The sequence below is a fragment of the Oryza sativa genome, chromosome 3, assembly GCF_034140825.1.
Source record: "Oryza sativa Japonica Group chromosome 3, ASM3414082v1".
Classification (NCBI taxonomy): domain Eukaryota; kingdom Viridiplantae; phylum Streptophyta; class Magnoliopsida; order Poales; family Poaceae; genus Oryza; species Oryza sativa.
The window spans coordinates 32,104,744-32,126,381 of NC_089037.1; the positions used below are offsets into that span (position 1 = coordinate 32,104,744).

The following is a 21,638-nucleotide window of genomic DNA, read 5'->3' on the forward strand; positions in this document are numbered from 1 at the left end:
ATGCCGTTTCACTTATTCCGTGAATAAGCGAAATGATGGCTCCGCAAAATTAAATCTAATTGATTTTTTTTTGTTACGGCTAATGAAGAGCAAACGATGGACGGATGGAGCCCAATGGTCAGTCCAGTAGCGGTTCGTCAGTCCAGACCAGTTCCTAGCTCCGAACAGAGTCCTTCTCCGAAGTGCGAACTCGCTGCAAGCCGAATCCGCCGCGCCGCCACACGGAGACGAGAGGGAGAGGTCGAGAGGGAGAGGGCGAGGGCGAGATGGACGCGGCGGTGCAGGAGGCGAAGCTGCTGCGCCAGGTGAACGCCCTCATCGTGGCGCACCTCCGCGACCACAACCTCACGCAGGCTGCCGCCGCCGTCGCCGCCGCCACCATGACGCCCCTCGCCCCGCCCGAGCCCGACGGCGACGACTCCGTCCCCGCCAACCAGCTCCTCCGCCTCGTCGCCAAGGTTTGCTATCACTTTCTCCTCGCCCCCCATGTCCTCCTCCCCTCGGGTGGACGGGGCTCGTGCAGTGCAGCGCAGCGGAATCCGGCCTAAACCCTCGCTGTGTCGCTGTTGTTGATGGTTCGCAGGGCCTCGCGGTGGAGCGGGAGGAGACGGGGAGGGGAGGAGGGGCGTTCGACTCTGCCGCCGCCGCCGCTGGATACGGTGGATTGTTGCCGCCGCTCGGCACCAATGCCGTGGATTTCAGGTGTTTTAATTTGCTCGTGGCTCTGGGCATTGACTTGTTAATTCTGTGTACTTGTTGCTGCTGATCATGTATGAATTTGATGGTGAGTGTTCGCTGGTGGTCTGTGCAGCACGCAGGATGTTAAGGGCTCATCCAAGAGCTTCCCCAAGCACGAGGCCAGGCACGTATCTGATCACAAGGTGCAGATGATTAGAGTTCTCCCTTGCGTGATCTGCCACTGAATTCATTGTTTATGCCATTTCCTTCTATTTATCTGAATGAAATCTAAAACCAACTGGGCAACTTTTTTTTTATTTTTAAAAAGGCAAGATAGAAGAATTTAGGAGCATATATCTGGTACCATTTGCAATTTGCACTTGCCATGGTATTTTGCTACACATGGTCTTGCTGTAGATCCTAATAGTAATGAATGGTGTCTTCATTTGCTTACTCTTATGTTGTGTAGAATGTTGTCCGATGTGCAAAATTTAGTCCTGATGGGAAATATTTTGCATCCGGGAGTGGTGACACATCAATTAAGTTCTTCGAGGTGAGATTGAATTGGAACTCAACTACTCAAGTCTCTATCTGCAGGATGGGTTTTTTAGATTTTACCTATTGTTCATTAGTGTTCTTTCTCTTGCAGGTTGCTAAAATAAAGCAGATGATGCTAGGGGATTCCAAAGATGGCCCTGTCCGTCCTGTGATCCGTACTTTTTACGATCACACGCAGGTGAGCATGTCATTCTCATGCATGATAGTTGTCTGTACTACCACTGCGCCCTCTGTTAGCAAGTATACTTATTTACTTTACTGCAGCCCATCAATGATCTTGATTTTCATCCTGAGAGCCCCATACTGATATCTGCAGCAAAAGACAATACAATAAGGTATGCTTAAATTGGTTCTCTCCCACCTTTGGTATTTTTGTTGTGTTCTGAGTTGTTCATCTGGGATCAAGAATATTTAACCAAATGTTCACAAATATATTGTACATTATTTAATTATGTATTTCCTTGATATACCTGCCCAACAGGTTCTTCGACTTCTCAAAAACTGTTGCAAGGAAAGCATTCAGAGTTATTCAGGTGGTAAAATTCTTATTAATATTAAATTCAATCTTCCAAGATATTCTGTAAAATGTGTGCTAGCTGCATCCAGTCAGTGCTCTTATTTTCAATATTTACTTGAACAGGACACTCACAATGTTAGATCCGTATGTTTTCATCCTTGTGGGGATTACCTTTTAGCAGGTAGTACTATTATCCTTTCACCATATGGATTTTACCTGTAAACTTGCTCTGTTGCTCTGGTTATGAGGTTGTGGTATTAATTTGGTTAATACGAACTTTTCTTAGCCTTTCTTTTTTTGGACCAAAGATAAATCAGATGATCGATCCAGCTTTACTGAAAAGCCAACAGAGTCTTACAGCAGAAGACAAAAGATAGCAGGTGGATTTTCCAGCTTACAAGCATGAACACTGAGCCAAAACTACCCACATCTAGACTGAAGAACTACATAAACACATCACCACTCCTTTCAGTTTAGTTGAAACTCCACCAGCTAGATCAGACAGCTATCAAACATCACATCTGCTGCACAATCATATGTCTTCAGGCAAAATGTCCCTAGGCTTCAATTCATTGAGTTTTGCCATGATACTACTGCACCACTTGTCCACCCGCTCGTGATCATTGTCCTTTTGAAGCCTTTTCCAACACTAAAAAAGAAAATAAGATAAACTTATAACCCCACATGCAGTGGAGATTTAACTCGTATCCCTTCAAAAACATAGTTGTTTCTGGTCATCCACAAAGACCAACAAACCCCTTCAAGCAAGACAATTCTATTTATCTGTTTAGCACTACATCTGTTTATGTTAAGGATATCCTCTATGGTGCGAAGCAAGACATTTAGCTTACATACATCCCTCACAGCATTCCAAACATAAGTTCTAAAGGACAATCAAACAGAATGTGATTAGTAGTTTCTCTTTTCTTACACAGTTTGCAAAAGTTTTAGTCAATTTCTCTGATACCAGATGTTATGTGGTAGGATGAATTGGGGTGCTCGACGGGAAGGCGAGGCTGCTGCAGCCTTGCCGCCCCGGAGCCTAGGTGAGGCCGAACAGAGAAGAGTGGAGACTAGAGATAGGTTTAACTTCTTTCTTGATTAATTCCAAATGACTACGGTGCCTCTCCTTATATAGAGCCAGCTCCTAACAAACATCCTAACAACCTTATCTAATAGAGCCTAACAACCTTATCTTATAATGAGAGGGGCTGAGTTCTGCCCATAACATGTGCTCATTTTCGTCCTTCTGCCATGTGGTGTCCCATGTGGACTTGTAGGGTCAGCACCTTCTTTCCAATTTAGACTATGCAAGTGACTGAAATGCGTGCTTTGCATCACCCGAAAAAACAAATAATGAACTGCATAGGGTCATCTTACATCGATAGTAATAAAAATTAGGGCAATGCAGTTACTTTATATAGTTTGTTGCATTTGAGGGCCCTGGATATTGTCTACCCGAACCCTGGATATTACCTGCCTGAGACCATCTGTGATGTCATAAGAGGCATTACCACTAAAGCCTTTCTTTTGTCAAATTTTATTTTGTGCTGATGAACCCATAGTACCTACATTTGAAGTTGGTTTCATATCATACCTTTTTATTGTATTTGATGTGATTGTGAAGTATATAACTGGTCAATGTGCTTTTTGGTATTATCTGGCAAACTCTTTTAATTTATTGTTGAGTTTTAGCTTGCGTACTCATTAGTACTAAGCATGTCTAGATTGCTAAAAACTTCTTATGCAGTGGTTTCTTGTTTTCTAATGAAAATGAGGAACCAGGGTCTAGGTCCTTCATTCTAAAAACTCTTAATTTATTTGACTAAAACTTTTTGGAGTTCTAGACTGAGGATTTCGATTTTGTTGTGGAATCAGGCATTCTTTGCTTCTTTCATTTGATGTAATCCACCCCCCCCCCCAAGTGAAGACGCTCATATGAATATTGCTAACAAACTGATAAAGATGATAACACAAATATGCTATCCATTAGCTGTTTTGATCATGCAATTGATTAAGATAATTTGGACAGTGCCATCCTGACCTGACAAGCAGGCTGCTGCCCCTTAGTGCGCACGAGCTGCTCCCGATGCACCTTCTGTGCACAGACTTATGATTCCACCTGATTCCTTGCAAAACAGAGAGCTCAGCACGTGCTATTGGTGGCCCAGTCAGCCAGTCTGAACTACCAAGCACCTGTATTATATGCTTGATATTTGACAAATATCACAAGTCTAGTTTCTACCGTTTTCTCTGCATTCCTGCTGGAAGCTAATACTAACACATTAATATTCAAGCAAGTGATTCTGATATAAACTTTTGTAGGGACTGATCACCCAGTGGCTCATCTATATGATATTAACACTTTCACATGCTACTTATCGGCAAATTCACATGATTCCAATGCTGCCATTAATCAGGTATTCATTTTGTGTGAAAGGACTTATCCTGGACTTTTTGTTAACTCTAGAAAGATGTATATTTACTGTCCTAGCCTTAGTCACTGATGTTGATGCTAGGTCCGATACTCTTCTACTGGGAGCCTGTATGTGACTGCTTCCAAGGATGGTTCTCTGCGCATCTGGGATGGGATATCCGCTGAATGTGTCCGGCCCATAATTGGAGCACATGCATCTGCAGAGGTTACTAGTGCAATTTTCACAAAAGATGAGAGGTTAGCACGCTGCCTTGTTGTATAAATGAAACCATGTAGCATTGCTATCTGTTATGGTGGCCTCAATGTTCTTTCAGGTATGTCCTATCATGTGGGAAGGATTCTTGTATAAAATTATGGGAAGTTGGCTCTGGACGACTTGTCAAGCAATATGTAGGCGCTGTTCACAGACAATTTCGATGTCAGGTCAGCAATGTGCTTACCCTACTATATTCTCTGATTTACACCATTATATATGTTCTGTTGTCAGCTAAGAACTCCATCTTGGTTGGAACTTTAAAATGTGAGAAAAAGAGTTTGTAATGGTACCGATTATTTATTTAATAGTATTATTTTTGTGGGGAGGACGGGAGGTAATTGCACCATTAACTTTGCTATGGTAATAATTGCCTTTTCATTTCAGGCTGTCTTCAACCAAACGGAGGAATTTGTAGTATCAACCGATGAACAAAACAGTGAGGTAGATTTCAAATTCAGACCAGTATTTGTAACTTTCTTTCAGCATTGCCAACAGAAGCCTGAGTGTGCATATCTGTAATTCTACTTCACCTCCAGGTTGTCGTCTGGGATGCACTTACCGCTGAAAATGTAGCAAGGTTGCCCTCTGGCCACACCGGTGCCCCGAGGTGGCTTGGCCACTCCCCTGCAGAACCAGCCTTTGTTACATGCGGTAACGATAGATCCGTCAGATTCTGGAAACAAACCGTGTAGAAAATGTAGATCCACCAACGAATCAACCCAGAAGTTGGTGGTAGAATTAACTAATACATTGAGATTAAAAAACCTTGTTCATGTGCTGTTCCTTAATTATTTGATTAGTTGTACACTTGTACATGCTACTGAAGTTGTACACTGATGATACTGTACCCAACTTGGTAGGAAAATTTTGGCTCTTGTTGGCATTCATGTAAGCAGAATTCAGAACTTGAAATGCATGTTCTTTTCCATTGTTGCCACGACTGGCATATGCTTATGCTTTTGATGATTTGAGCGTGTCGGAAACTTGGAAATTGGAATCGCGAAGCCCTCCTGAAATTTGAGAACTTGACAAACCATCTGAGCGATGAATGAAAGGAGTGTCAAATTATCAAATCTCTCCTCCAAAAGAGAAGAACACGCGAATCTTCTCTCTTTCTACATGGTCAAGTTGCGAGGAAGAAGAAGAGCCCAGTTCTGCGAACCGGGCCCATACCACTAGAGGCCCATTTGGGCCCAACCCGCTAGATTCGAGTGAACTGGCTCCAACTAAACTAATTTCCCCATTTTTTTTTTCTCTCTCTCCCCCCTTCCAACGAGCACGTTCCCCGTCCTCCTCCTCCGCCCCACCTCGCGTGGCACGCCCATGGCCTTCTCCCCGCGCTCGCCGTGGTCGCGCTCCAGGAAGCCCGACGTGTACTCCACCGTCGTCGTCCACGGGGACGACGACGACGACGACGCCCGCGGCGGCGGCGGCGGCGGCCGCCATGCCCTCGCGGAGGATGACGAGGAGGAGGACCCGTCGTCGCTGCCCCCGCTCCTCCAGCGCCTCCCCAAGGACTTCGGCGGCGGAGCCTCCTTCGACGAGTACGACGACCCCTACTCGTCGGACCTCGACGACGCCTCGCTCTCCGCCACCGTCGTCGTCAAGCGCGGCGCCCCCGCCTCCACCTCGGCCTCCTCCCGATCCCCGTTCCTGGATCTGCGCCGCTCCAGCCCCCGTGCCGCCGAGGTCGACCCGTACTCCACCTTCGTGGTACACGGCACCGCCCGCTCCGGCGGCGCCTCCAGCCCGCGGGAATCCGCCTCCGGCACATTCGTCCGCCGCTCCGGTGGTTCCTCCAGCCCCCGCGAGTCCGTGTCCGGCACATTCATCCGCCGCACGGGCAGCCCCTCCAGCCCCCACGAGTCGATCTCCGGCACCTTCATCCACCACACCAGCGGCGCCTCTAGCCCCCGCGACACTGCCCAGGGTGGCGGAGGGTTTGGTTCCTCGTTCTGGAGCCCTGCGGTGGGGCAGTCCGAGGAGCTCCGGCAACCGGCGCTTCTTGTGCAGCAGCAGCACCAGCAACAGCAGAATTCGAGGCGGAAACCATCGGTGAGCTCTGTGCCGGAGAGTGTTACCAGGGAGGATCCTTCCACTAAGTATGAGCTGCTCCATGAGCTTGGTGCGCCTCTTGTTTGGGATTATATTTCCTTTTTGTTTATAATTCTTCCCAATTATTCCGAGCTGTTTGCATAAGCACAACTCAATTGATGAATGCAGGTAAAGGTTCCTATGGTGCAGTGTACAAAGCAAGGGATCTCAGAACACAGGAGCTTGTGGCTATCAAGATCATCTCCTTGACAGAAGGGGTTGGTTTTATAAATTTCAGTTGAGATTGTAAATAACGTCACACTAGTTAGCTGGCACGTGTACAGAATATTCAAATTATAACGTGTATGAAATAAAGACAAACTAAATATTCTGTCTAGTCAATAGTCCCTCTGTTCACGTATATATATCATGTTTGTTTGTTTTTTTTAAAACTTGTATTTATTGTCTCTAATGCAAGAGTTCTACTGCACATTGTCATGTCATATATTACATGATTACATTTTGCAAGATGATTCCAGTGGCATTATTGTCATGTAGCTAGTTTATATACTTCAATCACATATTGAATTCTAAAGTTTAAAACATTGACCACACATGCATGAATTCCACAATGGCCTACCTATATTAGGAGATATAGGGAGGGAGTACTAGCCATCTAATATGGTTAGAACAAAAACACATTTTAATACAAAAAGTTTATCATTATTTATTTTGACGACTTCTTTGTTTCCTACTCTGCCCCACTTGCATATTGACATCGTGTTGTGACTTGTGAGCATTTAACTTTCGTGGATTAAATTGTGACTCTGACAGAATACACAAAAGGATATCCCATTATGACCCTTCGTGTTTCTTCAAAGTCTAAACCTGTCTTTGTTATCAGGAAGAAGGATATGAAGACATACGGGGAGAAATTGAGATGCTGCAGCAATGCAGCCATCCGAATGTCGTCCGCTACTTCGGGAGCTACCAAGGAGAAGAATACCTTTGGGTATAATCCAATGTCCTGATAATATATTCTTATAATATTTTGAGATAGCTACACTATTCTTTTTTTTCCTAATATTTGTCTACTTGTGAACTCATTAATTATGTTTGATGTGTGCTTCAATTTGCAGATAGTTATGGAATACTGTGGTGGTGGAAGCGTTGCTGATTTGATAGGCATAACAGAGGAGCCTCTTGATGAATCCCAAATAGCTTATATATGTAGAGAAGCACTAAAGGTTCATTTTTTTCATACTTCATATGACTCAATTGTATGTAGGATTTAACTATTATCTTAAGTAGCTATGAGCTTTGCTACTTTTATTGCATTAAAATTCGCCATCAGATTTAACGGTATTCTATTAAGCCGGAATAATGCTACAGATGACCTTTAGAGGCCCAACAAAAAACTGGGCACCCTTATGGTGACCATTTCCAGATATTTTACTTGCATATTTTCTGTTGCAGGGTCTTGCTTACTTGCATTCAATTTTTAAAGTTCATAGAGATATTAAGGGTGGCAATATTCTGCTAACTGAGCAAGGAGAGGTGAAGTTGGGTAAGTCAAGTTGTTCTCTGGACCTCTGGTATGCTTCAATTAAATTGTTAGGGCTTGTTTGGGTAGGGATAGGATGGGTGGGATAAGGATGGAGGTTTACACTGAAGATTGGTGAAAGATGGGGAGGATTACCAACTTCCATTTTCTCAATCCCTGTTCCATGCCTCTATCCCTGAATCCAAATACCCAGTTAGTGTTTATTTGAGCCTACATCTGTGAATTTTACAAGACATCTCACGAAACGATGTTTCAAACAGGCGATTTTGGGGTAGCTGCCCAGCTGACGAGAACCATGTCAAAGCGCAACACGGTATTCTTCTCAATTGTGTTTGTTTTGCTATTGTATACACAAAGCTGCAGAACCTTAGTTGTTGATTGTTGCGACAAAAAAGGAAGTGGCTGATACTGTGATACAGTTACTGTAGCAGTTACCACAATGGGGGCGTTCCCATTTGTGCACAACCATTTATTGCTATGTTAATTTGGTGGGGGAAACGGGCATATGTTTATTTTGGATAGAGTATTTCTCCAAGCTGGTCCTATCAATTTTTATGCCACTTGGGTTCCATCCTATTATAGATGGAACAGGGGATGTACTTATGGCTTGTCCCCCAAATATCACCTCATAAGTACCCTCACCGACCCTTTTCACACGTTTCCAACCATTCAGCTATTGCCCTGCGCTTTAGTGCTATGAGGATCTATTTCTTTGCCTCCAGGCATGAGGTGAGAGAGGTATTTTGTTGCAGGCTGGTAAAATTGGGGGAGAAGTGGGAGAAAGATGGAGGGGAAACCATGGCGCAGGCATGTAGTGCACAAATTTTGAGCTTTATGGGTGTGTACAAAAGGGTGACATTAGCTGTCTATAAGAGATGTCACAGTCGATCTTTTTTATGAGGTGGAGGAAAGAGGTACAAGAGAGAGGGAGAGGGAGAGAGTCTCAGCAGAAGAAAAAAAAGCTGTGTGGATGTCATCTGCATTGTGTGGCCTCATTTTTCTAAATTTGTGCCATAGTTAGGATCCTTTACAGGTTAATTGAGAGTTGAGATAATCCATTGTGTTTATTGTCTAAGAATGACCTAGATGGTTAGTACAGACAACAGTAGTCGAGCACCATTGTACATGACATAAGAGTATACCATCTCTTATATCTTTATGACTATGTTTCTGTCTTTTTTCGTAGTTGTCGTTCATCTCTTTTCTATGAGCAGAATAAGCAGCCACTTCTAAAAAACACACATTGACTTTGTCAGATTTACATACCATGCGCTAAGACTGTATCCCGCATACATCAGCTTGCTTATCACCAATTTTGAATACTGGAATGTTGACTTGCTAATCTACTGACATCAAAACACAAAGATGTCCAAACTGGCGGGGATATAATTCTACGAGTGCACGAATCATTTTGCTAGCTACTCCCTCCGTTCCATAATATAAGGCACAACTACTTTTTTTTTATGTTCCATAATATAAGGCAGGCATGCATGCATGCATGCATACAATTAATTAGGACCTCTTCTCCATTAAATTATTACTTTTTTTTAAATTCTCCATCCTTAGTATCTCTAATTCTATTGGATGCATGCATTATATTTATTAGGGTGATCCAAACTAGGAGATGATAATAATTGTTTCTTGGTCTTTGGGTTAAGGGTGGTTGTGCCTTATATTTTGGAACGGAGGGAGTAATATTTTTGGGGGGTTGCATTTTCACAAAGCATATATCTTAACCGCACACATGCAAATTTTTGTAATTCAGTGTTTTATGTTTATGCCTGTCAGTTCATTGGCACTCCACATTGGATGGCACCTGAGGTTATTCAAGAAAGTCGCTATGATGGAAAGGTACTCTCTCTCTCTCTCTCATGCACATTCACAATTATGAATGTGAGTGCATTGTTTTCCATTATATTTATATAACTACTCCCTCCTTCCAAAAGTCTAAGTCCTATTTGTAGTCGCTATGTGCTAAATTAAATTGTTGATCGGAACCCAAGAAGCCATTTTAGTACTTATTGGTTGCATGTTCATTGGTTTTGTCACATGGTGAATGAATTAATTACTTCTTGGTCTTGGTGCAAAAAGAAATAGGACTTAGACTTTTGGATGGAGGGAGTACTAGGTTACTGCAGATGATGCATTCTAGCAATATTTATGCATTTTGCATTCGGATTAGGAGCTTCGAAGTCTCTGCTTTGAGATTCTTTGCAGGAATATTTGTCTACTTGGCTTTGGCATAAACGTTCTCTTTAAAAGCCACATGAAAAAGTTGTACCTTGGGTTTTGGACATATAAGTTTTTTAGTTTGTACTGTACTAAACATGTGATGTCTTTTTTTTGGTACTTTCCTTGATGGTTCCTGAAGAGAAAAGTTAATACCTGATAGTATAAACTTCTAAGGAACACACCAATGTCACAGCGTTGAGGAAATACAGTTTGAATTTTCTCCTTCTTCCACTGTTGTAGCAAAGCTAATAATGCATGCTTGTTTTTCCCTTTTCAATATCCAGGTGGATGTGTGGGCATTAGGTGTATCTGCAATTGAAATGGCAGAGGTAGGAAACATCATTTGGTCCTTCCTTTTGAAACTGTATAGTTGTTCATTTAACCTACTAGTTCTGTGATGGATAAATATTTATCCTTAATCAAATTTTTTTTGTGGTGTCTCTGACTGTAGGGTATGCCACCGAGATCCACCGTGCATCCAATGAGAGTAAGAAGAAGACTTCTTGATTCATTTAAGTGGTTATAAATTTATCATAGCTACTTTGATGCATTTTGCTTTGAATCCCTTTGCTATTCTATGTATCCTGGTTTCAGTGATGAATTTTCCTGCTATCAGTTATTTCCTCTCTTTTTCCCAATAATGTTTCATGCATCATTATATTTCTTTTAACTATTTGGTTGTATTCCATGGATGCATGGATATATCATATATTCTTAAATAAGCGAATCGAAGCTGTTGTTATCCCTGAATCATTTGTTTCTTCACTTCTTGCTATATATTTGATAAAACCATAGATTTTTTTTATTCCATCATTCTGCTTGAAGGTTGAAGCTTGAGCTAATTACATATCTTTTGCCCTTACTGCAGGTGATCTTTATGATATCTAGTGAACCCGCACCAATGCTCGAGGATAAGGAGAAGTGGTGAGTGCCATCTAATACACCATGAACTGTTGTGCTTCTCTGAGTACCTCAGTACCAGGAACAGCTGATAAGAGCATGGTTATAAAACTTTCAGACCAGAGATCATTTCAAGGCTCCTGTTTCTTTTGATCTGTGAAGAAATTATAACAGTGTCAGCTGTGACCTATTTATCAAGGAATAAACTATACATTTTTTTTGTGCGTGTTGGTTACTATAGTTAGCAGGTTTCAAAACCGAGGCTGAACCAATTGTCCATCAATATTATTATTTCCCTGCACATAACAATTTAGTCATCACGTATTTGACATAAATTATGATTAAACTCCTCTAGAGCAAACCTTATGAGCCGAACCATTTGGAATGAGCTGGTGGAAAACTACGGTAGAAGCATCAATATATGGTGTCTTTTTAATTTATACTAATTGAGGTGGCACTTTGTGAAGTTCTTATATGCTAATCTCCTGCCTCTATAATCAAGTGCACTGTCTGTCATGAATTAGGAGCCCATCACAGGTACAGTTTGACACAATTGTACCAAGCAAATATGTTGATGCTGATGTAGTTAACACAAACAAGATGCACTTCAGTCAACAGTATCAACCATTGACTCCTTTGCCTATGTTCATTCCATTCAATATATTTAGATTCTCATGCTTTCGTGTGGATAAGGTGGCTATTTTTATGTTTGCCTTCTAAACTATTGTTGTTGTAGGTTTTCAAACTCTAGTCTTAGATATTTATGTCAAAATCTAACTTGGGCATGAACAAATGACAAGTGTATTCTAAAAGTAGTCAAACTTTAATTTACCCCCTTTGCTCATCCACTAATTCTTGTTATTAGCTATTTCTTTGGTCAAGGGCATCAAATGAAACGTTCTTGAGCATTGGTTGGTCTAAGTTCTTGTTACCCTATCCTTCAGGTCCCTTCTTTTCCATGATTTTATTGCCAAGTGCTTAACAAAAGATCCAAGACTTCGCCCAGCTGCAAGTGAGATGCTGAAGGTACTTCATACTAGCTTAGGTCAACTTTGTTATGCATTTTCATGATTATTTGTTCCTACATTTAATTATGTCACTCTCATCCTCTCCCACCAATTCTTTATGCAGCACAAGTTTATTGAAAAATGCAACCCTGGAGCTTCGAAAATGTTGGCAAAAATCAAGGAAGCAAAGAAGATCAGAGCAAAAGTAGCTGCGGAGACCGAGCTATCTGGCCCTGACAGTGTATGTTAAACTCGATTAATGATATGTGCATTGATTTTTTGTCAATGTGGTATTCTTCTTTTGATGTCTGTAGACAATGCAGGATGCAACTGTTCGAATTAATGATGACTTTGGAGAAACTGTTCCTACAAACCCTCAGCAACAAACAAATCACGAAACATATGATGGTGGGGCAGGTAATTATAAGTGATGACCCTGCAAATATAATAAATCTATATTCCCTCTATATATCCTACACATCAATTTCCGTTTTTCTTTTTTGGAATCTGTTGTTTCATTGGGACTTTCCTCCTTATGCGATCTTTCGTCAAATGTTCCATTCTCCCTCTAGGGTGCTAATGATAAACAGCAAACCTGAAAACCTGATATATGATGTTCATGAGCATTAGGTATTTCTGGTTAACTCCAATTCGTGCAACTTCAAAATTACTTGTCCTTATGACTCTTCTATATAACAAAGTTTTATTTTGATTGAGCACTCAATATTAGTGCTTGCTTTTTTCCCCCAGTCTTGTCCTCTCCACTTGAAACAACCACTAAATCGTTTCTCCTTACAGGTGATTTTGGTACAATGATAGTTCATCCTGAAGACGGCGACGAAGTTGATGAATCACCCATCTTCCCAAGTTCAGAATTCATACCAGGCCTTGGGAGCATAAACTCTTTCACACATGATCCAAAGAGGGCCGAGCTTATTTCAAATTTTTGGTATGATAAACAGAAAATAATTTTGTTCTGTATGTTTTTCATTCAGAAAGCAACATAGCAAAAAACGAAAAGCTTTCTCCCATCAGAAATAAAGTTTATGTATAACATCTTTATCAGGGCGGAGAACACAGCTGATATTGAAGCCAATAAAGAGCAATATCTAGATGAACATCCTGATATGCAGGAAGCAAAAACAATGCCACCTTCAACTGGAACGGTTAAAAAGCTTAAAGTTGCAGAAGGGACTATGCCACGCCATGGTAATCAAGTTAGCTCTGCCTCACCAGGTGTTGCTAGCACAATGACCAAATTAAACAGCAGCCCCAGCCGTAAAGCATTCTCAGTTCAGGATAAGGTATATACTTCGTGGTTGGTTGCCTCAGATATTTAACGTTATAGTTATGAACCAGACCAAAATACTTAGATTAGTAATGCAGTTGTACACCCCTCTCCTTTACCCTGCACAAATTGAAAATGCCTCTATAATTTTCATTTTTGTAGCTCTGGTCAATTTATGCTGCGGGCAACACCGTTCCTATACCATTCCTCAAGGCAATTGACATTTCACCACTAGCTCTAGTATCAGATAGTGTAGTAGGAAATGGCCTAGCTGGGTCAAATAGAACTGATGCATTGGAGGCAGTTAGGGAGCTTTTCAGTGGTGATGGGCAGACAAAGAAAGGGCGCAAAGGGCAAAATGAGGTATGATTCAGACCCTTTTTAAAGTAATAGCACTAATTCTCTTGCCCATATGTGTTGTCTCTGATATTGGGTTTACTTGCATTAGGTTCCTCTTCCTCCTGGGGTGCACCACAGATTGACCACAAGTCCCACATTGATGAACCTGGCCCAAGCCCTTGCTTACCACAAAACGTGAGTTGTCTGCACCAATGTTTGTTGATCTTTCTTTTACACAAAAATTAAAGTAATTGAACAGATTTTTATGCATTTCTTCCATAAATATTTGGCACAGGTGTTACGAGGACATGCCTCTGCAAGATTCGCAAGCAACGCAAGAGCAGCAGACAATACAGAACCTTTGTGATACACTTCGAACCATCCTGAGACTCTAGTCTGTGGACATGCATGAGTAAAAGATACGACCTTGGAGCATTTCGAACATCGAAATGCTGCGCCGAGTAAAGGGCTGATTTTGGCTTCTCAATTTGATGCCGAGATCGATCCGGCCAGTGTGTAGGGTAAGTCTGTAACCAAAAGCAGGCACGGCATAGTGCGTACTGCAGAACAATGCTGACGGAGCTTGCCATTAGCTTATAGATGCTGGGTGACCTTGAAGCTGGATAGGCGGAAGGAATTCCTGTTTTGGAGATGGAAATTTTGTCTGATGTTAATAGCAGGTATTTATGTGGGCAGTGTATGTAGAGATTGCATTCGACCTTTTGCTAATCAAATTTTGCGGCTCAAATGGTGACGTGTACTCAGGCTTTGTATTTTTAACATATTTCATTTGTTTTTCCCAAGAATAAAGAGAAATAGTATTAGTACCTATGGTATTCTATCCGTTGTCAGATGAAAAGAGCATGAGTGCTGTCCATGAACCCAGTTCCTCCTGATCGATGGCTTGAGTGTTGTGTATGTTGACCGAAATCTATACTGTAGCACTATGTTGACCAAAATCTGGAGCGGCACGGTTCGTGCTGTTACAGGGCGTCTCCGGAACGAAGTCTATTGGCTCCAGCTTTCTTGCAAAGAAAGATGCACAGCGAAAAGTCTATGGTCCATTGTTCCACTTCCACAAAGTTGATGTAAGTACCCAAATTGCCAAATCATACCGACAGACGACAGTTTGTATTTATCAGTACAAAACTTTGTTATCGAAAGATATCGAGGCCTCCTTTAGAATGGAGATATTTAAAGATAATTTGAGAAGATTTTTAGTTAACTTTTATAGACAATGTAAAATTCCTACTCGCGCTGGAGTGACACTATGATTTAGATTACCAAAATATCCTGTCTCGCAGAGAAGACACTAAAGGTGAGAACTAGAGAATACAATAACATTTCCTGTGATGAAGTTGTGCGAATGCGACCCTACCTATCTTTATATAAATTCGATGTATCCATGTCCATTTACCCAGGGCATATGCTTTACGGATTTCATTAGGCGCACATGCTATCATAGCTGCTGTTTTGTTAGGTATATCGAATCGAAGAAGAGACATTCGAATAGTGCGCATCATGGTGGTAGCCTGGTAGGATCCCGGTTTGCCTTAAAAAAAGTTTGAATCCTTCCAGTAGCGAGTGGCGATGCGGTGCACCGGGATTGGGGAGGGAGCCACAGCCAGCCGCCAGGTGATACCTGTCTCGGTTGCGCTCGCCCTCCCGCCTGTCCTGCACCCGCGCCGGTGCGATGCTGCGAAGCATGTGAATGTGTCCATCGGCGCACGCCGCAACAGCACACGCCACGAGGCAAACACAGTACGGTACAAAAAAGGCCCATCCCACTGTCTCTCGCTCGCCTCGTCAAGTCAGTCTCCCTCTCCCCGCGCGGCCGCGCCCCACCCACACAAACCCTCCACCACCACCACCCACCCACCCATCCGTTGGCCACCGGCGGCGTGGGCGGAGGGCGGCGGGCCGGCGGCCATGGGGAAGAACCTGCGTATCAAGACCGGCAACCGCGCCCCGCTCCTCGCCCAGGGGGTGTGTTCCCGTTCCCCGCCTTTCTGTCTCTTCTCCCTGTATCTCTCTCTCTCTCTCTCTCTCTCTCTCTCTCTCTCTCTCTGTCTCTGCTTTTGCGCGGCTAATTCTGCTTCCGTGTGGCTCGATCGCAGGAGACGTCGAGGGCGCTCTCCGATCTCGAGGAGGGGAGCAACGTCCAGGTTCGGAGCCGAATCCGCTTTCCTCGATTGCACCCGAGTGGTGCAGCTGCTGCTAGAGCGATGCACCGATGGCTAAATGGCTAATTTGATTTCATTTTTTTTTCTCTTTTGCCCCTTCGTCTGATTGTGATCATCTCAGCCGGAGAACGTCGGGTTCTGCCGCGTCATCAAGTTGGTGAGTCCATGCTCTGCACTAGACGAGGGAAAAAAAAACATTCTGGTTATTTTTGATGATGCGGTTGATTAATTGCTGAACACGTGAGCCATATGGGTTGCAGGCGAGGCATGACGCGGGGAAGCTGGTTATTGCCACCATGGCGCTGCTCGTCGCTTCGCTCAGTAACATTCTCGTTGTAAGTACTCGCCACTTGTTGATTGAGTCAGAGCCAATTTAAGCTCTGTTGTGTTGTTCTGATGCCGAAACTGCGAAAGCACGATACATTGGTTCTTGTAAACAAAGGTCTTTTAAAAAAAAGCTGAAATAGTACATAATTATGGGAGTCTCATTTGATCTTTGACCTAACACTATAACAATCTGAAGAGTTATTTTTATATCTGAAAAGTGTAGAGCAGGATCAAAGGGTGTTGCAGCTCTTATCTCAGTATCATTGTTGCACATTTTTCTTGTTGTAATGTTTGGATCATCTTGTGCTATCCCACAGCCGAAATATGGTGGAAAGATAATTGACATTGTTTCAAGAGATGTTCGGCGTCCAGAAGATAAAGCTCAAGCCCTAGATGATGTGACGGGCACAATATTGTATATTGTCATAATCGTCGTAACTGGGTATCTTCTTGAAAACCTTGAATTAATATTGTAAAGATGCACTCTGTCTATGTCATTACCAACTTTCGTTTGTTCAGGACAAATCTGGTAGGTCTAACATGCTGCAATTTTTAATTAGTAATTATTAAACCATTAATATCTAATACTACACATTTTTAGAAAGTAATTAACACTAATGTGATAAACAAAAGTGGTATTATTTACGGAAATTTCATCAGTCAACTGCCCCTGTTTCAGTTCAGTTTGCACAGCGCTTCGGGCATGGCTATTCAATTCTGCTAGTGAGAGAGTAGTTGCTCGACTGAGGAAGGACTTGTTTAGTCATCTAGTAAATCAGGCAAGTACCTTACTTCCATCGAAATTTTTTCAGTGTTAAAGAAGTATTGCATGCAGCTATATTCATTCTCAACAGCTTATCTTGTGCAAACACAGGAAATAGCATTTTTTGATGTCACTAGAACAGGAGAGCTATTAAGCAGGCTTTCTGAAGATACGCAAATAATAAAGAATGCTGCTACAACTAACCTTTCAGAAGCATTGCGCAATATTACTACTACGTCTATTGGTCTTGGTTTTATGTTTGCAACTTCATGGAAATTAACATGTAAGTTCATCAATTCCAAATGTTTTTTTTTGCTATATTTAAAGAACTTGTTGGTATTTTATTTTGGTTTTGTGAGGCTTAATTATGTACTTTGGCTTCATATGCTTAACTTAAACTTTTCAGATTAGCATTATTTTCCTTTCAAATCACTAAAGTGTGTTTGTCTTTTGATTTTATACAATTACTGTCTCACTGTGTATGTGTGATCTCTGTAAAACTGAAGTAAACCTCATTCCTACTTTCTTCACAGTGCTGGCACTTGTAATTGTTCCGGTTATATCAATTGCTGTGCGCAAATTTGGACGCTTTCTTCGTGAACTTTCACATCAGACACAGGCAGCAGCTGCTGTTGCTTCATCCATAGCCGAGGTTTGTAGCATCAGAACATCCCGTTGTAGTTCATTGAGAATTTGAGCAAGTTAGTTTTTTTATTGAATCTTTTTTTCTTTAGGTGCCATCACCAAATATAAAAACCAAATATGTGTTTTAGTTTGATTGCTAGCATATGGTAGAAGTAAAATCCTAGGCTCTTCATTTTTGTTCCTTGACAAATCTATCTAATTGTGTTCAGGAATCTTTTGGTGCCATTCGCACAGTAAGATCGTTTGCTCAGGAGAGTCATGAAGTCTTACGATATGGTGAGAAAGTAGATGAGACACTGAAACTCGGTCTCAAGCAAGCTGTGAGTATGCTACCATTAATGTAAAATCAGCGACTTATGGCACAACCGATCTGATTCAACGCATTCTTTTGTAGAAAGTTGTTGGCATGTTTTCTGGAGGGCTCAATGCAGCATCAACCCTATCAGTGGTCATTGTAGTTATTTATGGCGCTAACTTAACCATCAACGGTTACATGACAACTGGTTCTCTCACATCGTTCATTTTGTACAGCCTTACAGGTATTGTTCAGTTTTGTGGGTATTGTGTTACTGGACCTAATGATACCATATATTATATAACTTCACATCTAGAAGTCGTCACTGGCCATCATGTTTGGTATGTTTTGATCTTTCTGAACAATTATATTTCTTGCATATGCAGTTGGGTCGTCAGTCTCTGCCTTGTCAGGACTATACACAACTGTAATGAAAGCATCGGGCGCAAGCCGACGAGTATTTCAACTTCTGGACCGTGTTTCCTCAATGGCAAATTCCGGGGACAGATGCCCAACAAAGTATGTTTCTAATGGTATATCAGCATTCCTGTTTTGTTCTACCTATCGTCTTTGACATTTCGTTTATTCCAGTGAAAATGATGGGGAGGTTGAGCTCGACGATGTCTGGTTTGCATATCCCTCTCGGCCTTCTCATATGATTCTGAAGGTATAATATTTTCTCAACGCATTACTTTGCAGACTCACAGCTGATATGATAACTTAGAATTTTGAAGATTTGATAATTTTCCTAGCATGGTGTATGTCAATAAAAAGCTAGCCATTGAAATTGCATCGCTTATAATTCTTGTTCATTTAGTATCATTGGTTCATTTTTCTGAAAAAAAAAAGTTTAACATTCCGATTCAGATCTTTTACCATGTTTTATCTGCAACATAACAGCAATATCTACTACAAACTTTACCAAATAGAGTATTAGTTTCCTGTCATTGTAGCTGTTTTATATGGAAGAAATGGATAGGTTTGACTTGAAATATCTGAAAGTTTTAGATTGCATGTGGGTTAAATAATTATATGCTTGAACTCATAAAATAAGTAATTACATTAAAATGATATGTATACAATCTTTCAACAGGTTTACCATGAGCATGGAACTTTTTTTTCAACTATGGCAAAATCCACATTGCATATATCAGCTTAAGATTTTATCTAATGCCATCAAATTGCAGGGAATAACGTTGAAGTTAACACCAGGTTCAAAGGTAGCTCTTGTTGGGCCAAGTGGTGGTGGGAAAGTGAGGACTGTTTTCCTATATGCGAATTACTTGGCATGTTGTTTGGCCGATGAATTTGTTTTTCAATTGCACTTTACAATTTGAACATCACATTTTTGCAGACTACAATAGCAAATTTAATTGAACGGTTTTATGACCCTCTAAAAGGAAGAATCTTGCTTAATGGAGTGCCTTTGCCAGAGATTTCACATCAGTTTCTCCACAGGAAGGTAACGTTTGTGCAACTATTTGTCATATAGTGAACTGTTTACTTGTTATTAACACGGAAACAAGTATTTCTATAGTAACTTCACATATGGTTGTATTGTTAGGTTCACATTCCTAATGGCTGGTTTGATAGTACTTCAAATCTTTGGCCGTAATGTCCTTTAAATTCAGGAATCTTGTAAATCCTGTAAACATGGTTCAACAATATAATCTAGAAGTACTTTAGAATTTAATAACACTCACTTCAATAATTTCGGAACCTTTACAATTAGGAGCTCGTGATAGAAATAGATGTGCATGGTTATCTTAGTTCAGAAAATGTTTGTCTAATTTCAGGTTAGCATTGTTAGTCAGGAGCCTGTGCTCTTTAACTGCTCCATCGAAGAGAATATTGCTTACGGATTAGAGGGCAAAGCCAGCTCTGCTGACGTTGAGAATGCAGCTGTAAGTATCTGTTACAACTACTAACCACGCTGAAATTTTATTTTATTTTTGGAATATCTTACATTCTCATTAGCTAACTTCTGGATGCAGAAAATGGCAAACGCCCACAATTTCATATGCAGTTTTCCAGACCAATACAAGACTGTAGTTGGAGAGCGAGGCATCAGGTTATCAGGTGGGCAGAAGCAGAGAGTCGCCATTGCAAGAGCTTTGCTTATGAACCCTCGAGTGCTCCTCTTGGATGAAGCTACCAGTGCACTAGACGCTGAAAGCGAGTATCTTGTTCAGGTACCTCTATCACACCACCGCTTCTAATTGCTGACCTGATTCCAAGTTTCCAACCAAAAAAAACAAGCAGTTATCTACTTATCTTTCTTCAATGCCCTGATGCCTCTGTACCCATCAACATATGATGATGATATGAACATGCTTGATCTCTTGCTTGGAGAGCCAGAATATGACATGGTTCTTCCTTGATGCCACAGGATGCAATGGACTCTCTGATGAAAGGGAGGACCGTGCTTGTGATAGCTCACCGGCTATCCACCGTCAAGAGCGCCGACACCGTCGCCGTCATCTCCGACGGCCAGATAGTGGAGAGCGGCACGCACGACGAGCTCCTCAGCCGCGACGGCATCTACACGGCCTTGGTGAAGAGGCAGCTGCAAGGGCCAAGGTTCGAAGGCACCAGCAACGCAACAGCCGAGATAGAACCCATAAGCAATGGCCAATAGACAAATATAGCCTCTTCTGCATAGTACTTGATTTTTGTCCCTTCTCCGGGCAGGTGGACACCGTTTCCTGATGATCCACTGAATGTAAACGGATATGAATGCATCCACTCTGAAAATGCCACGCAGTCCCGCACAACAGTACAAACACATTCTAATTGTCACGAGCTGCTGCTGTGTCTTACACAATTAACTCGCTTATTTTTTTATAGAATGTAATTATGCCTTGATGGCGTGATGTTGCGCGGATGGGTAATGACCGCAATCAATATTGTGTTGCTTGATTGCTTCTCACACGACTTAGTAATTCATTCTCTTCGTACGCTATAAGTATATAAATACTTTTAGAAGCTCTAACACATATTAAGATTAAGGTTTACTAGAAAAAATACTCATGCGTTGCAACAGGTGAAGTTTATTTTAATCTTATTATTGTTATATGGTTTAGTTAAAATGAAATTCATTGTGGAAGTTCGCTTGGATATATATATTTTTAAGAAAATCATGAACTGCAGTTAGGAGTCCGATGGTCTCAAGTTAGCATGCAAGTTTTTTTAAACAAATTTATTATATGATTTCTTATGTATTACCAAAGTGAATGATCTTAAAAACCGACTCAAAAAAGGATCAAATACGGATATGTATTTCCAAAACCAAACGAACTTAAAACCGACTCAGACATGATGACGTACCAAAATCCTGACAAAAACATCTTCAATTTTTATAATAGTAGAGATAGAGAAGAGATATAGATTAAAAACAAAACATAAAATTAAAACCGACTCAAACACAAATGACAAACCGCAGAAACATCTCCAAATTTAATAACCGACCTAAACACGGATGACGGACCACGAAAACATCTTAAATTTTTATAATAGTAGAGAAGTGAAATCATTTTGACATCCTTGGTAGTTTTACTTCACTGGGAAAGATAACGCTAGGTGATAGCGACTATAACAAAAATAAATATATGGAAA

General features: G+C 41.5%; 2 protein-coding genes across 2 annotated transcripts; both read left to right on the forward strand.

Moving 5' to 3' along the window:
• The first annotated feature begins 113 nt into the window (after positions 1–113).
• LOC4334149 (cleavage stimulation factor subunit 50) lies at positions 114–5,383 on the forward strand. Its single transcript, XM_015775006.3, has 13 exons — positions 114–458; positions 584–702; positions 812–881; positions 1,148–1,231; positions 1,328–1,414; positions 1,501–1,571; positions 1,718–1,769; positions 1,877–1,934; positions 4,079–4,173; positions 4,273–4,427; positions 4,505–4,613; positions 4,831–4,887; positions 4,983–5,383. The coding sequence occupies exons 1-13, from the start codon at positions 267–269 to the stop codon at positions 5,136–5,138; spliced, it is 1,305 nt and encodes a 434-aa protein (XP_015630492.1). The 5' UTR covers positions 114–266; the 3' UTR covers positions 5,139–5,383.
• Positions 5,384–5,720: 337 nt separating this feature from the next.
• LOC4334150 (serine/threonine-protein kinase 1-like) lies at positions 5,721–20,952 on the forward strand. Its single transcript, XM_015775008.3, is given in 34 exon segments — positions 5,721–6,571; positions 6,670–6,758; positions 7,385–7,492; positions 7,620–7,727; positions 7,957–8,047; positions 8,305–8,357; positions 9,833–9,895; positions 10,561–10,605; positions 10,728–10,763; positions 11,145–11,200; positions 12,121–12,202; positions 12,308–12,424; positions 12,507–12,600; positions 12,982–13,132; positions 13,250–13,487; positions 13,634–13,834; positions 13,920–14,005; positions 14,106–14,271; positions 15,928–15,975; positions 16,115–16,150; positions 16,254–16,328; positions 16,638–16,762; positions 17,000–17,099; positions 17,195–17,366; positions 17,617–17,735; positions 17,938–18,048; positions 18,123–18,267; positions 18,410–18,542; positions 18,615–18,690; positions 19,211–19,276; positions 19,378–19,485; positions 19,820–19,927; positions 20,018–20,215; positions 20,413–20,952. Coding segments are annotated over 34 exon segments (4,455 nt in total). The 5' UTR covers positions 5,721–5,769; the 3' UTR covers positions 20,662–20,952.
• The last annotated feature ends 686 nt before the right edge of the window (positions 20,953–21,638 follow it).

Coding starts and splice junctions, on each gene's coding strand:
- LOC4334149 (XM_015775006.3), top strand. CDS start 267: ATGGACGCGGCGGTGCAGGAGGCGAAGCTGCTGCGCCAGGTGAACGCC. Junction 882..1,147: donor GGCACGTATCTGATCACAAG/GTGCAGATGATT, acceptor TATGTTGTGTAG/AATGTTGTCCGATGTGCAAA. Junction 1,770..1,876: donor AAGCATTCAGAGTTATTCAG/GTGGTAAAATTC, acceptor TTACTTGAACAG/GACACTCACAATGTTAGATC.